General features: G+C 26.6%; 4 protein-coding genes across 8 annotated transcripts; 2 read left to right on the top strand and 2 right to left on the bottom strand.

The window, feature by feature from the left end:
* The first annotated feature begins 143 nt into the window (after nucleotides 1–143).
* LOC117158647 (cyclin-dependent kinase 2-interacting protein-like) lies at nucleotides 144–6899 on the top strand. The gene is made up of 6 exons (XM_033337775.2): nucleotides 144–299; nucleotides 410–542; nucleotides 637–860; nucleotides 940–1048; nucleotides 1134–1355; nucleotides 6767–6899. Exons 2-5 carry the CDS (start codon nucleotides 476–478, stop codon nucleotides 1328–1330), a joined length of 597 nt encoding a protein of 198 aa, XP_033193666.1. The 5' UTR covers nucleotides 144–299; nucleotides 410–475; the 3' UTR covers nucleotides 1331–1355; nucleotides 6767–6899.
* On the bottom strand, nucleotides 1351–7046 carry LOC117158642 (uncharacterized). Of its 2 annotated transcripts, XM_033337768.2 has the most exons (4): nucleotides 5176–7046; nucleotides 4990–5088; nucleotides 4761–4923; nucleotides 1351–4686 (listed from the first exon to the last, which is right to left on the bottom strand). In XM_033337768.2, exons 1-4 carry the CDS (start codon nucleotides 7044–7046, stop codon nucleotides 2779–2781), a joined length of 4041 nt encoding a protein of 1346 aa, XP_033193659.1. In that variant the 3' UTR covers nucleotides 1351–2778. The 2 variants fall into 2 exon arrangements, with proteins under 2 accessions (XP_033193659.1, XP_033193658.1); XM_033337767.2 differs by having other exon boundaries at nucleotides 4990–7046.
* Nucleotides 7047–7355: 309 nt separating this feature from the next.
* RagC-D (Ras-related GTP binding C/D) lies at nucleotides 7356–10124 on the top strand. 3 transcript variants are annotated; one of them, XM_076618388.1, is made up of 7 exons: nucleotides 7356–7566; nucleotides 8277–8425; nucleotides 8520–8926; nucleotides 8997–9133; nucleotides 9205–9347; nucleotides 9428–9576; nucleotides 9675–10124. In XM_076618388.1, exons 1-7 carry the CDS (start codon nucleotides 7501–7503, stop codon nucleotides 9896–9898), a joined length of 1275 nt encoding a protein of 424 aa, XP_076474503.1. In that variant the 5' UTR covers nucleotides 7356–7500; the 3' UTR covers nucleotides 9899–10124. The 3 variants fall into 3 exon arrangements, with proteins under 3 accessions (XP_076474503.1, XP_076474502.1, XP_033193663.1); XM_076618387.1 differs by having other exon boundaries at nucleotides 7526–7651; XM_033337772.2 differs by lacking the exon at nucleotides 7356–7566 and adding an exon at nucleotides 7658–7841.
* A 775-nt stretch (nucleotides 10125–10899) lies between these two features.
* Grip128 (gamma-tubulin complex component 5) lies at nucleotides 10900–15716 on the bottom strand. Of its 2 annotated transcripts, XM_076618371.1 has the most exons (16): nucleotides 15501–15716; nucleotides 15304–15423; nucleotides 14777–15205; nucleotides 14422–14681; nucleotides 14174–14345; nucleotides 13872–14082; nucleotides 13709–13793; nucleotides 13493–13576; nucleotides 13235–13431; nucleotides 12855–13161; nucleotides 12562–12781; nucleotides 12209–12497; nucleotides 11939–12139; nucleotides 11755–11837; nucleotides 11517–11676; nucleotides 10900–11310 (listed from the first exon to the last, which is right to left on the bottom strand). In XM_076618371.1, exons 2-16 carry the CDS (start codon nucleotides 15373–15375, stop codon nucleotides 11258–11260), a joined length of 2823 nt encoding a protein of 940 aa, XP_076474486.1. In that variant the 5' UTR covers nucleotides 15376–15423; nucleotides 15501–15716; the 3' UTR covers nucleotides 10900–11257. The 2 variants fall into 2 exon arrangements, with proteins under 2 accessions (XP_076474486.1, XP_033193660.2); XM_033337769.2 differs by having other exon boundaries at nucleotides 13493–13793.
* Between the last annotated feature and the right edge of the window lie 29 nt (nucleotides 15717–15745).

Here is a 15745-nt window from a genome sequence, read left to right as displayed (position 1 = left end):
GCTTTAATTTTTACTTATTACATACTTACGTTTTTTGTAAATGGTCCGTTAGGAATTCAACGGAAACGTTATTGCCATTGGATATTTCCCTTTTAAAATATTCTATTTTATAATAATAACCAATGAGATAATGTTTGAAATTCTTACACATTAAGTTTTGCCAATAAAGAGTGTGTGATTTTTATGTTTTACATTTGACGAGTATTCATACAATTTGAGAAATGATCATATATACTTACATATGTAAATAAGTACATACAGTACAGACATTCTCTGCTGTTGCATGAGATTTTATACCTGTAAGAATTACGTATTTTAAATTAATCAATGAATGAATAAATTTATTATTATATTATAATTTTAATTACATATAAATACATATAAATATATTTTTCATTTACATATATAGTTATTAAGCATTCACCATTTTTCGACTTCTTGTATTAATGTATATTTGCATAAAAGTTCAATTGTAATGGATTGTACCAAGAAAGAGTGTCACATACAAATAATGAGTAAAGGACAATTCTCCCCAGTTAATAGTAAGCAGTTCAATATTTTTAATATATTAATTTTTAAGCAATGCATATAATGCACATAGAGTACAAAACATGTTTTATTGAATGTATATTACAGAACTTACGCATACAAAATCAACACAAGGAAGAAATTTAACAGGTTCTGCTCGCCATATACGAGATTTAATTGCAGATATTCATAAAAATATACAAATTTGGAATACACTTCATTTAGAAGGAGTAACATTACTAAATAACATAACTCAAGCGAAACAAGATGAATCTTATTCTGAAATTTTGCAAGAACAATGTGATAAATTGGAAATTATTTGTGATGGATTGGTAATGCGCTTTCTACATGATTATTTTTTATTTAATATTATTGTCATAAAGATAATTTTATTATAATATTACTTTCTAGGACGATATTGTAAAAAATTTTGCTCAAATTGAACAACAGATGAAAATAACAGCTTCTTTAGAAACTAGCAAGGACAAGTTATTTACAACATGGCCTAGTTCAAAATTTGGTAAAAATGCACAATTATATTTTATCTATAAAAATTAGTATATTTTTATAATTAATCTATCTTATAAGATTATGATTAATTTTAGGACAAGTTGCAAAATCAATATTTAGTTTATATTCTAATGAAGCAAAAGTGAAGCGTGCAATTTTGGAAGATACAGCGCATTATTATACAGAATCTTGGAAAATGTTGTTCCTTGCTAGTTGGGTGCATCAACCATTATTGCCAGAAAATCTAACAACAGTCTTAGAATCAATGTTAATAGAGAGTGGACATAGGTAATTAATTATTGGTGATATAAATTTTGGTAAGTATTTTTCTATTTCAAAAACAATTCAATGTTTACAATAATTATTTTTTGTATTATGTCATAAGTTACAACTATTGAAATAAAACAAAGATTAACAGAATGATCATTTATTTGTGGCTTTCCAAATACCATTTGTATAATTTCACAAAACGAAATATATCAAATTGAAATATATAGTCCAAATCTAAAGTGAATTATGAAATTCTGTTTACAATTGGTACCTGAGATCGCAAAGAATTAATATGAATATAGATAAATATAAATATACTAGAAATTTGCTTGAAAATGCAGATTCTAGAATATGTATCTATAGATACAAGGAATTAAATCTGCAAAATTAATGCATTTTATGATTAATTATATTCTGATTAGTATTTTTAGTTAGTGCCATTAATTTTTAATTATATCAATAACTTCTTATATATGTATAATACATTATTTACAGATAAATAGAAAATTAATAATTTTCACTGTACATAAATGCTATAACAATGTGGATGGAATTATTTTTTTGATGTTTAAAGTATTTTCAATGATTTAGTATTTCATACAAAAGCTGTAAATAATTCACGTTAATTCATTACTACTTATAATCTGTAATATTTTTGTTGTCGTTACAATGAAATTATTGATATAATATAAATACAATTTTTATTTTACTCATCAGTTTATCAATACAGGTATTATCCTATTAAATATTTAATAATAGATATAGAAAGTTAAAATTAAATCGTAAAATAATTTGTGCATAAACATTTTTGTTTTGTGTTTATAATAATGTTATAACTAAAAAGAAATTACAATATATGTCTGTCAGACTGTACAACCAACAACTATGAAAAATTATATGTACACAAAATTTTTATATTTGTTTCACGTTGTTTAATATATAACCTTGGTAATTTTAATTTCTTATCTTCTTTCTTATCTGAATTATCTTCTTTCAAGAAAGTAAACTTAAACTGAAAGTATTAGTTGCACTATGTGTATGATTATAAAGACCGTTTACTAAAAATAAAATGTATCTATATGTTGTAGTAAAAATTTGTAGAAGACAATACAACAAAGTAAAATTTCTTTGTATAACATTAATGCATTTTTTAACATTGTCAATACAACATGACACTATCTTTTTCCATGTGAAATATACATTATACACAATAAATATAACAGAAACAGTCTTATTTACATACACATATTAGAATACAAGACATTATATTACTTTACTATTGATACTCTTCATTCAAATATGGAAGTTATAATATATCGATTGTGTGATACTGTCAGAAATTCTATAAAAAAATATCTACACAATTGTGTAATCATACATATACATTTCAATTATACGTTTGATATTATTATACACTATACATATTACTTCAATTTGTTTAGGAACATCTTGCATGTAATCATTCAAGAATCAACTTCTGGTATTTCTATTAAATTCTTCACTTAATGCTTCAAAATCAAGATCAGTATCTAAATTTGAATTATTTGATATCAAATTGTTCTCTAAAATATTATCTGGCATAATATTTTTTAATCGTTCAGATACAAGCTCATCAACTAAATTTGACTGATCTACTAGATGCAGTTGCTCTACTAATTTTTCATCAATTAGTAAATTCTTATCTATTACTCCACTTGTATTTAGAATGTCTAAATGTGCTATGTGATCGTACTGAGCTATTTTTGATATATCTAAATTTTCTGAACTTTCAAATATACCAGTATCACAATTACTAGAAATTATTGGTACTGTATCTTGAAGTATAGGTAGGTTATCTGAAATCTTACAACTGGAAGTAGCAGGCATTATTTTGCAAGAATTTGTGTCTAATGGTGCAGATTGTGTTTTAACACAATTTGTATCCGGTACAGTCATAGGAATTATTTTAGAAACTAGTTTTTGGAATCCTTTAATAAAGTTCTGAGATCCACTCTCCATGCTATTCAAACCATTTTGTATTTTCTCAAAGTTCTGAGCATCTTGTTTTACATAAGTTTCCATAGATCCATTTTCTAATTTGACAAAGCCCTGTTCTGTTGGTTGTAATTTTATGAAAGCCTGTTCCATATGTCCTATTTTAGATTGGTCATAATTATCTTCAATGTTACAAAAGTTTGACGACCCTAAACTGTTCCCTAATTTAGTAAAATTCTCTTTATGAGAATCCGTTTTTTGATAACTTGAAATTTTTGGCGAAGTGATATCCACTTTTTGGAATCCAGGATTATCTGAAATTTGATTCTGAATCTCTGGATTTGATATTAAAAGTTTCGATACATTGCTAGATTTGTTACTTTCTGCATTATTCACAGGACTAGGATTTCTTCGCATTAATGTTAAAGCTGATAACACTTCTGGGCAAGTAGGATTTGTCACAGAGTCACCTCTTCTTTCACTTAAAAAGTCTGAGACACTGAGATCTGAACTTTCAGAAAATCCGCTAGACATTCGTTCTTCCATATTTTCTTTACCATCTTCAGAATTATCTGTTTTCTGACGTTTAAGGGGTGGCTCTTCATTCTCATAGGTAGTACAAATAGAAGTATCAACCTTTTTTAGAGCTTCATTATTAATCTTATATAAACCTGGATTGAGACCTAAAGCATCACAAAGTGATTCTTCACTGATATCAATCAAATCTTTGTTTGTTTCTTCATCATTATTTATAGTAGTCAACATTGTTTTAGTTTTTTCTCGTATTTTATCCATTAATTGTTTTAACTCACCCAAAAAGTTCCTTACATTATTTTCGGACTTTAGTACTAATAAATCAAATAATGATTGTGCGTTAAGTACCGGTTTTGCAGCTATTTTTATTATTTCAAGATCTTCACATACAGAAATTGCTTCGCGTAACTTTATTTGACGTCTTTCTGACTTAGCCTCTGGTGTAACATAAGCCCAAGGACCTCGCTTTTTTCCTTTTCGTTTTAAAGGATCTTGACCCCCATTTTGTTTTAATTCAGGTTCAGGCGTTGGTGGAGGTAGTTGTTCAGGACTTCCATGGTCAGGATGCATCTCAAAATGTCTCGCCATACGAGTACGCCCTAAATATATTTTATTACATGTAGGACATCTAAAATGATCTGATATTTTTCTTTTTGGTACTTCTAGCCCTGTTAATAATTCTTTAGGTGATTCTTCTTCCTCAAGTTTATCATTATTGGTGTTATAATCGCTATAACCACCATCTGAATCATCTAAATCAGGTTGTAGAAAATCTGAATGGTGCAAATGTTTATAATCCCGAACCATATGTCTAGGAGGTCGAGAAAGTCTGCCAGATCGTGTTCTAGCTACAACTTTCTTTCTTTCATCCTAAAGAAATATTATATTTAATATGTTAGAATCATAAAACAATTCCAAAATACAGCAAATTAACTAAAATGAACCTTCAATTCTTCCTGTTCTTCATCAGGAATTGGTGGTGGTTTAGATGGAAGTAAGGAAGGTCTGATAGCACTTTTTTTTGGTCTACCTCTTTTTCCACCACGATTTTTTAATATATTTCCTGGATTTCTAATTTGTAAATCCAGTTCTTCAGGAAATACAACCCTATACATACATTTAGTTAATTTAGATATAAAATTTCATAATATCTAAATAACTTCATATATTTACCTATATACTACTCTTTCATTTGATGTAGCTGCTTCTTGACTACGTTGTTGCAGAACGTGTGCAATTTGTTTTAATTGTGTTGGTGTTAAGCGTTGTATACTGGAATAAATATTATTGTTATTAAATGAAAGAACTTGATAAGTATATTGCATTGTATGTATTATTATTCTAATATTATTTGTATACCTATGAAACGTTTGACCTTGCTGAACTATTTGTATGGGGTTTTCACTAGAACCTAATGGCTTAGATGTATCTGTAGATTCATTTACTATTGTTGTAGATTTAACAGTACCTTTAGCTTTTTTATTAACTTTAAGATTTGCGCCATTTACTGCAAGATTAAGTTTTTGTTTGGTAGCTTCACTTTGAACTGACTTAGCAGATTCAAATGTACTACTTTGTTGTGTTATAGGTGTTTTTTGTGAATTATTTTGTGAATTGTTTGAAATACTGGCAACGTTTTGAGTTGCAATAGTAACATTTTGCTTAGTTGTGTTGTTAAATGCAATTTTTGCTTGAGGTTTTAAAATTGATATTGGTGTTGAAGAAATTTGGGTTGATTTTAAAATAGATGCAGAATTTGTTGTTACTGTTTTTAAATCTTGAGCTTTAACAATCGATGCTGTCCGAAGCAAAACTGGTGTATCAGGATTAGGTGCAGTTTTTGATGTTCCAATTGTTCCCGTAGTTTTCTTACCAATTGCAGCTCTTGTTTTAAGTAACTGAGGGGGGATTTGAACTGATTTTAAAAATTGTGCTGGAATAGCTGTAGTCACGCTGGTATTATTAAGAATATGATTAGTTTTTGGAAGCACAGTCGATGCACCTTTTAGCACTGGAGTTAAAAGTTGTTGAACATTTCCCCTTTGTAGAGATTGTGATGTTTTTACAATTGGAGACAAACGTATTTGTGGAGTAACAATATTTTGTGTTGCTCCAGATGTGGTGTTTACAGTGGTATTTGAAATATGTGGTGTACCAATAGATTGGTTCTGTATTTCACAAGCACTAGTTAACAGCTGAGTGTTTAATAATTGTGCAGATATACCACTAGTATTTAACAATTGAGCTGTTATAGGTGTAGCTTTTATTATCTGTGGTGACAAATTGTTTAATATTGTAGCCTTTGAAAGTAATACAGAATTAGCATTTGAATTAGTATTAAGTGAATGTACTGCATTAATGGAATTAACAGTTGTGTTACTTAATTTGTTTGAATTTTGAAGTAATCTAATGTTCTTAGCTGGTTTCAATATAGTTTGTGCAGGTTTTATGATAAATTGTGAAGATGGTAAAATCACTGGTAGTTTCTGTAAGATTTGCGCTTGGGTATTGGGTATTGTATTATGTTGATTTTGTGCTATATTTTCTTCAATAGTATATTGCAAATTGTTTTCATGAATATTTTTTACATGTGTAACATCTGCTTTTATTCCATGTACTTTAGGCTGCTCTAGAACTATTGTCTGTGTACCCGAACTTTGTTGAATTATATTATTCTGATGTTCAATTATTTGTTGAGCTTCATGATTTTGACTACTTAAACTTATTTCTTCTAATGATATATTGTTTTCGATTATTTGATCTTGAAGTTGTTCCGTGTGGGAAACTTTTTGCATATGCCATTCTTGGAAATCAATGCACTCTGTTTTAATCAATTCAGTATCATTGGACTTTTGTACTTCCTCAGGTTGATAATTTAACTGATCGATTGTTATAGATTCCTGAGAAGATAATGAATTTTGGTCCTGTACATTAATGTTATCTTTTCCAGAAACATTCTCTGGTATGTTTGAAGTGGTGTTATCTTGTTCCTGTTGATATATAACCTCTTCATTCGAGTTTACCTCGAAGGTTAGTCCTAAGGCTACCGCTTGTTCTGGAGTCAAGTGTATAGTTTGAGAATCATTGTCGTCGTTTTGTAAAAACGCGACAAACTCATTATCATGATCGTCATCATCAACAACTTGCTGGAACGCTTGTTGAAGAAGATCGGAAGCACCAGTAGAAGATGCATCGTTTGTAAACACAGTGGAATTCGAAATTTCTGCCATATCCAAAATTTTCTAGCTCCTTAGCTTATAAAAGATAATTATGCAATAGTAACAATTACTTTCATATTGAAGAATAATATTTTACGTGATTCTTTCTTTGGAAATTCTCTTTATAATTTGCATTTATTCCATTTAGCTGTACACGTTTTTCGCACAAACAGAAACATATTAGGTGTATGAAGTTTGTCACAGATATAGCAAAGAAAATGGCGACAGCATCAGTAGTGTATAGTTGCATAGTTGGTAATTCGTATTTATGTCTATTTTCATTGCATCGTTTATTCGATAATGATATTGTACGATAGTTACACAGCTACACAAAATACTTTGTTCTGTATATGATGAAATTATAAATCTTATTGTAATACATTTTTGTATGTACTGTTATAAAAATATATTTAGCACGGAAATAAAATTGTGATAAAGTTAAAAGAAATAACACGTTAAAGTATCTATGAATGTTATTCGAATGTATTGTATGAACTTCATGCACAATTCTTTGTTTCGAGGGTTTAAATATGTAATTGAAAATGAATATTTATTTTTTTGTGTCTATTTGGTCATATTTTAATCCAACTTGCATTGATATTGCATCAAACTGTTGTGTATGATTTATTACAGTTTCACGTAATTGTATATATGTATACAATTTGTATTGATATTAAATTACAATTAATGCATACATAGTGTCATAAATGTGTAGTTGCGCGATAACATTGTAAATTTTGTGAATCCAAAGTCTATTCTAACATAAAAGGAATATCAAATAAATAAAAGATACAAAGTACGAATATGGTAAGTGTCACCAATGATACAATTTGCTATGTTGATAATTTATATCATTTGTAAATAAATTATTCGAAAGAATTTAATACTGTATTTTTATATACATATTGATACTTACTTAATAATGATATTGTTAATTGTGAAATAATTAAATATTTGTGACAAGCATCCCAATACTTAAATAAACACTCTTGTTTCAAATTATCAGATTTTGTCTTTTATTTTATTCTTAAATTTTATCTTTATTAAAATATTTGGAAATCAAATGTATTTTAAGTAATTAAATGTTATTTTACATATATATGTAAAATAGAACAAAATAAAAAATATTAGTTTATAATAAACCATTTTTTAAATAGCTTCAAATACGTATCATTTATGACAATATGTACATATTAATACTAAGATAATATTTACGTATTAATAATAACATTGTTATCGTAGGATGATGATGATCAGTATCAAGCTGGTTATGATGTAGGATCTTTTCCTAAAGATTTTGGATATGCTCCATTTGATGGGGAAACAGAAGGATCTATGGATCCTTTAGCAGGAGAACAAAAACCTAGAATATTATTAATGGGTCTGCGCAGGTATCCAAGTGTTTAACATATTTTTATTTTAATATTATTAATCATGTTATTGATAATATTTTTATTGATTATATGAAATTAATATTAATTTTAGGAGTGGAAAGTCATCAATACAAAAAGTAGTTTTTCATAAAATGTCACCAAATGAAACATTGTTTTTGGAAAGCACAAATAAAATTATTAAAGATGATATAAGCAACTCTAGTTTTGTTCAATTTCAAATTTGGGACTTTCCAGGACAAATTGACTTCTTTGATCCTACTTTTGATAGCGATATGATATTTGGTGGTTGTGGAGCACTAGTTTTTGTTATCGATGCTCAAGATGATTATATGGAAGCGCTTAATAAACTTCATTTGACAGTTACAAAAGCATACAAGGTTAATCAAGCGATAAAATTTGAAGTGTTTATACATAAAGTTGATGGTTTATCTGATGATTGTAAAATGGAAACACAAAGAGATATACACACTAGAGCAAATGATGATCTTGCAGATTCTGGTAAATAACACAAATAATTAAGAAGCTTTTTTATTAACAGCACTTAGAAATAATTATGTATACATTTCAGGATGTGACCAAATACATCTGAGTTTCCATTTAACATCCATATATGATCACAGCATATTTGAAGCATTTAGTAAAGTTGTACAAAAATTGATACCACAATTACCAACTTTAGAAAATCTACTTAATATACTCATATCAGTAAGAAAAAATATGAATATATAAATTTTTGTCACATAGTTGTACAAAATAAATTGTAATTTGTTTTTCAGAATTCTGCAATTGAAAAAGCATTTTTATTTGATGTAGTATCTAAAATTTATATCGCAACTGATAGTTCTCCTGTAGACATGCAAAGTTATGAACTTTGTTGTGATATGATTGATGTTGTTATTGATGTCTCTTGCATATATGGGTATGTTTTACAAAAATTTCTACATAAAAGCTTTTATCTATCTACATAATAGAAATAATTACATCGCATATTTATTTTAGTTTGAGGGAGGATTTAGAGGCTGCAGCATTTGATAATCAAAGTTCTAGCTTAATCAAGTTAAATAATGGAACAATTTTATATTTACGTGAAGTTAATAAATTCTTGGCTTTAGTCTGTATTTTGCGTGAAGACAATTTTGACAGACAAGGTAAAATAATGCTTCATTAAATTTACTAAGAAATGGATAATAATAATTAGTAATCATTGAGCATATTGTATTTAAAATCCTCTCTTTTCAATTTGTAGGTGTAATTGATTATAACTTTCTTTGCTTTCGTAAAGCTATACAACAGGTCTTTGAATTACGTAATAAAACTTTAACTACTACAAATGTTAACAATCATTCAACACCACCTATTAATTTGAATGAAACTACAAATGCACCTACAGTATCGCAAAGTGGAACAATGGGACAAAATGGTACTGTTGTAATGGCACAAAGCTTTGGGCAGAGCAGAATTTTTCTTTAAATGTTTGAGCAGAGAGAATTTTTCACTTTTATTTTACATACTGGCAATAATATATCTCAATCATGTTATTCATAACTTAATTTTATAAATATTTACTTAATGTGAAAGATGTATTTATTTTATTGTTTCTTATCAATTTTTTTAATGATATTAAATTCAGGAAGTTACATAAATGTATATATAATTGTGTATTAAAATAAATTATTATCATCTATTAAAATAGTAATTCATATATTTTTATTAACTAATTATTATTATAAAAACTTACATTACTTTTTAATTGCTTATCATGAAATGACATAGAAGTATTAATTCTCAATAAACATCTATTTAAAATCTTATATTTATCAATATATTTTTTATAGCTTATACTTAAGCAACCTTGATTATAATTTATTTTTATCATAGTAATCTATTATTATTAATCAATAATTTGTTTCTAATTTATTGCCATTGATAAAATCTTCCATTTCACGATGTAAGGTATATGGAGATAAATTGACTGTAACAATACTTTCTTCTAATTGATACCAACGTATATATGAAAATGTTTGTTCGTATTCATTTAGAATAATATGATTTGGTAAAGAATTTTCAGAATTTACACTGAAAAATACAAGTTTTAAATTCTTAAACATTTTTAATAATATTTTTAAACCCTTCATCGTAACTTGATGGCATTTAAAAACAACCTTTTTCTTTATATACAAATGTAACAAATAATATTTCTTCAAATATCAAATTTCTTACCTGCTATTATACCAGTCTACTTTGTGTATAATCTTTGGAATTGGTATAGGCAAACCTGATGGTGGTAAATATTGATAAGCTATTTCAATTAGCAAACTGCGACTCAGATTACTAAATGGACACATAGTAACATTGTTCTTTATATAAATATCTTTTGTATTAATTTGATATTGTAACATTAATTCATCTGAAAGGAATTTAGGCATTGGCTAGAATTTTAGGATAGGAGGAACAAATTTATGAAGCAAATAAAAAAACTTAAAATAGATCTTTTATTCTACAGTATAAATTGATATACTTTTAATGTACAAATTATGTAACAGAACATATAATATTACAATTTTCATAAATATTTCAATAAAATTACATAAATTGTAATACATATTTTGAAATATTTAAGATTTGTGAAGTATACATATATTTCTTATTAAAAAGAATTTTAACACAATTACTTACAAAGTATTAGTAAGAGCAATGTATTGATAGTATTTTTGTTAATCAAATATTTAGCACAAAATTTAGATTAAAAAGAAGATTTGTAATAATGCAATTTGTTATAATGTTATTTTCTGTAGAATTATTATTGGATATAAAAAATTTGAAAATATTTTACTGTTGGGTATATGACATACTGCAATTAAATGCAGAGCTTAAGCCAGTCACTGTGAACAAAGCAATTTAAAAAAAGAAAATATTAAATGATTATCTAAATTAACTAATTACCATGCTAATATATCTTTTAGAGTTATTAGTAGCAACTATTAACACTTCATATTTTATCTTTTAATATTAAAACAATTGTATCAATTTTGGGAATATCAGTTTGAAATGAATTATATAATAATTGTTAATAGATTTTCAGACTTACAATAATTTGCATCCTTATTCTGAACTGCATTATGTAGGGCTAAAGCAAGGTACGTGTGATATTTATTATAGCTGCTTTCTAACACATCTAATTCTTCACTGGCAAATGTTAATTTTTTATAATTCCATCGAACTCGGATATGATTACACATTTCAATTAACTGAAATAAATTTGTATATATTATGTAATTGTACGAACTACATTGTATTAAATAACAAAGTTTAATATGTATACATACATTATTTATTGTTGCCATTAAATCTTCGTACTCTGAAGTTAATAAACAATGTTCATGAACTTTTTTTAAATATTCATTATGAACTGTAATTAAAAAGAAAAAGAATTATATATATTAATCCTATATAACTGCGTATGTGTATTACAATTTTATTATACTTATTATTTCATTAATATAATTGTACCTGATATGACTGTGTCCAAACTCTCAGCTTGTGTTAAAGATTTTTCTAACATAAGACTTAAATTTTGTAATACTTGACCTGACAAATAAGTATGTACTGAAGTAATTGCATGTAACAAGCAGAATCGTAAGCTTTCAATACGCCTTATATGAAACTGTTCTAATTTATTCCTTTTACACATTGATTTCGAACCTTCTAAATCTATAAAAACTATCTTTATTTATAATATTTTATTAAAAGCAAAAAAAATCTTGTAATATGTTTTCTTACCGCTAAATCTTAAATTATTTAATGTCCATAAAGCCCATTTTAATTTTAACTGAAATCTAAATATTTCATTATATTTGATGAAGGTTTTCTCGTTTAATACAATATTTATAGGCCAGCCAATTGTATAATGCAATGTTATATTATCAACAGCCATTAATACTTGATTTGTATGAGTGCTAGAAACTGTAATAGACCAACGTGAACTTAAATCTGCCCACCATTGAGAAAGGACTTCTTCAAGTATACATGATAGAAAATATGAATTGTTCCACATTTGATTAGTTTCAATCTAAATAAAATAAATATAATGGAAATTTAATAATTTAAAGAATTACTAATGTTATATACTTTACCTCATGAAACAATCTTTGGTAAAATTTGTTCATAATATGACCTGCTTCCATCATATAGACAGATCTCATTAATGTTAAATGTGATTCCAATTTATATTCCTCACACATAATATTTTTGACTAATTTACTGGCACCATTATATCGTGAAATCAAAATTTCTGCTAAAATATTTTCTAATATTTTTCTGAATGGTAATATATAATTTGATTCTCTTTCAAGCCTAAAATATTATACTTTATACTTTAAAAGATACTTATGCAAGAAAATTCATTTGAAGTAGATAATAGAATTACCTTTTGAAAATATTAGTTTCCATTTTGATATTTTGGATCTGGGGAACCTCAGCATCATCAGTATCACTTTTTTTTAACAATTCAGAAGGAAGATATTCTTCTAAAGCTTTTAATAAAAATGGATTATTAAACTCAGATAATTGTTTTATAATGTTTTTTTCCATATCCTCATCATACTCATTCTTAGTAACTTCTTTTTTCTGAGATGAAGATACTTTCTTTTCTTCTTTTTGTTCATCTGTACTATATTTAGAAATTTCTACTTCTAATTTGGCATAAAATTCATCCACCAAAGATCTCTTCAATTCTGAAGGAAATATAAAATTAAAAGTAAAGTTATAATAGTAGGAAAGATAGGTAATTAAAATTATATCAATTACCATTTCCTCCAACATTAATCCTCCATATATCTGTAATTCGATCTAGAGATACTAACAATTCAATACTTTGTCCTATATGTTGTATCTTTCTTATCAAGAATTGCATGATTGGATCTCTTAAACATATATTATCCAAAGGTCTCAAAAACAATGTTTCATACTGTGTGCTACTTTCTGAAACTGCATTGCTTGATAACCTAATATGAATAAATAACTTATCATTTGTAATCATTTTGTCATATATTCAAGTAATTTTACCTTGCAATTATAAATTCTTCCCTCCAATCTTCAAATCGTCCATCACTTAACCATGTATCAATTATATTTAAATAAACAGTAAGGCTAGATAAATATAAACTAGTACAAATATTTGTTCTTTCTATATTGTGTGAGTTTTGTATTTCAAAATACAAAGATGATAGTAATTTAGATGCACACTTCCAATTTGGATGAAATTTCCAATTTGATACTGACCTTTTATGAACTTCATGTAAAATTTGTATACTATATAAATTTTTTTTAAGGATTGATGATAAAGACAGAAACGTTAAATTGCCATCTAAAATCCAATATAAATACAAAATAGTAAATATAACAAAAATATTTATAAATCTATTAAATATAAAAAAGCTTTTACCTTGTTTCATAAGAGATTTTTCTATAGCAATTATTTTCTTTCTAAATTTCATCAAATGTTGTCTCAGAATTGCATTGTAAGTTTCATATGTTAAAGGTGGCTTTTTACAAAAATCATCTTCCATGGAATACAATCTAATTCCAAATTGTTCTAAATCACGTATCATCGAAAAATACTTACAAAATGGTAAAAGAATACTATTAAATGCGGCCTGAAATACATTATTACTAATACTCCTAAATAATTAAAACTCATATATATATTAAATATATATTAATGCGGATTGTTTATTATATACTCACAGTAGTTAAACTAGGTATTGATATATCAGGACGAATAAAAAACCCTGTTTCTTCATTTTGTTGAAACACTACCATTTGCATTGGAGCATAGAACATCCATAACAATTCTCTGCATACTAGATATTCGCTAAGAGTTCCAAGTGTATAAAGATCTCTGCCATTTGCTTTATGCCTATATATGTAATATTAATATATTGGAAATATTTTGTATAAAATATGAAAAATATAATTTTCATAAGAATAATCACCAAATTTCACAAAGATGAGCATCAGAAAATCTGCTTTTAACTGGATATTTTCTCCAGTCTAACTCATTCCACCAAGTATTTTGAACATTTGATAATAACCAATTTTTAGATTTAAGTTCTTCATTTAGAGCTAAAGATAAGTTATTTAATTCTTTTTCAACAGATGGTATGCATATTGCTTTATTTGAATCTGAGACGTCTATTGGTACTTCAAAATTTGAACCTATATCCACATTATCTTCTGTATCATTAGACCATTCCTATTAAAAATTAAACATTTGCACGAATTCAAACATTTTATAAGTATTTTTCATTGATTAATCAAATATTACATGTAAAGGTAACTATTACTTACACTGTCTGTGTCACTTTTGTAATCATTGAAAAAGTTTTCTTGGCCTTCTTTTAAATATTCAGCCCAATCAATTTTTTCTGCAACCTCATTTTCATCTTCACCTGTTACATTGAAAGTATATTCTCCGCGTGTTAATGCCAAAGATTCCAAATCAGATTTACAGGTTTCTTTAGCTAATTCCAATAGCAATGTTAATAGATACCACTGCAGATCATACTGTGGATGCTGTTCAAAGTTAAAACTTGATAGAAATGCATCTACAAGTTCCTCAAACTTTTTTGCTACATCATATTTTCCATGGATCGAAAATTTTGTAATTAGAGCTTTAATAGCTTCTTTTGTACTGTTACTATTGACAGATAGATATCGATGATGTTTAATATTTGTCATACAGAATCGTTCACAAATTCGAAATCCTTCTTCATTTTCCTAGGCATAATATAAAAAATAATACACATATATTTATCAAAGCTTATGTCTATAATTCTAATTTATATACATATTTTTAAACATATATTTTCTTTTACCTCAAAAGATGTAATTGCTGTTATTAACTGCTTCATGTCATTGTGAATGTCATTTAATATTTTTGTACCCATTCTTGTTTAAAGAAAAGTAGAAAATTGAGGCAAAAGAATAATTTTGTGCTGAGAATAAAATATGAAGGTAAAAATAAAATAAAGATGAACAGTTATTTTGAAAAGAAAATAATTAAAAATCTAACCCTTTAAAGTGCTCTATGCTTAATTTCGTACATAAACAAAAAGATTATATCTTGAAATTTCATTTATATATAATTTTAGTTCCATAACAATTATATAAAAATACTCATTTCATTAAAACAACATCAATTTTTAATTTCTTCTAAAGCAAAATATACCCCGATTAAATGATATGTGCATGACACTTCCCAAATATTAGACTCCATTTTTAAATTGATACCGAAATTCTTATCCGTAAGTATCTGTA

Source organism: Bombus vancouverensis, chromosome 5 (assembly GCF_051014615.1).
Source record: "Bombus vancouverensis nearcticus chromosome 5, iyBomVanc1_principal, whole genome shotgun sequence".
Taxonomy (NCBI): domain Eukaryota; kingdom Metazoa; phylum Arthropoda; class Insecta; order Hymenoptera; family Apidae; genus Bombus; species Bombus vancouverensis.
This window is presented reverse-complemented; position numbering and strand designations above follow the sequence as displayed.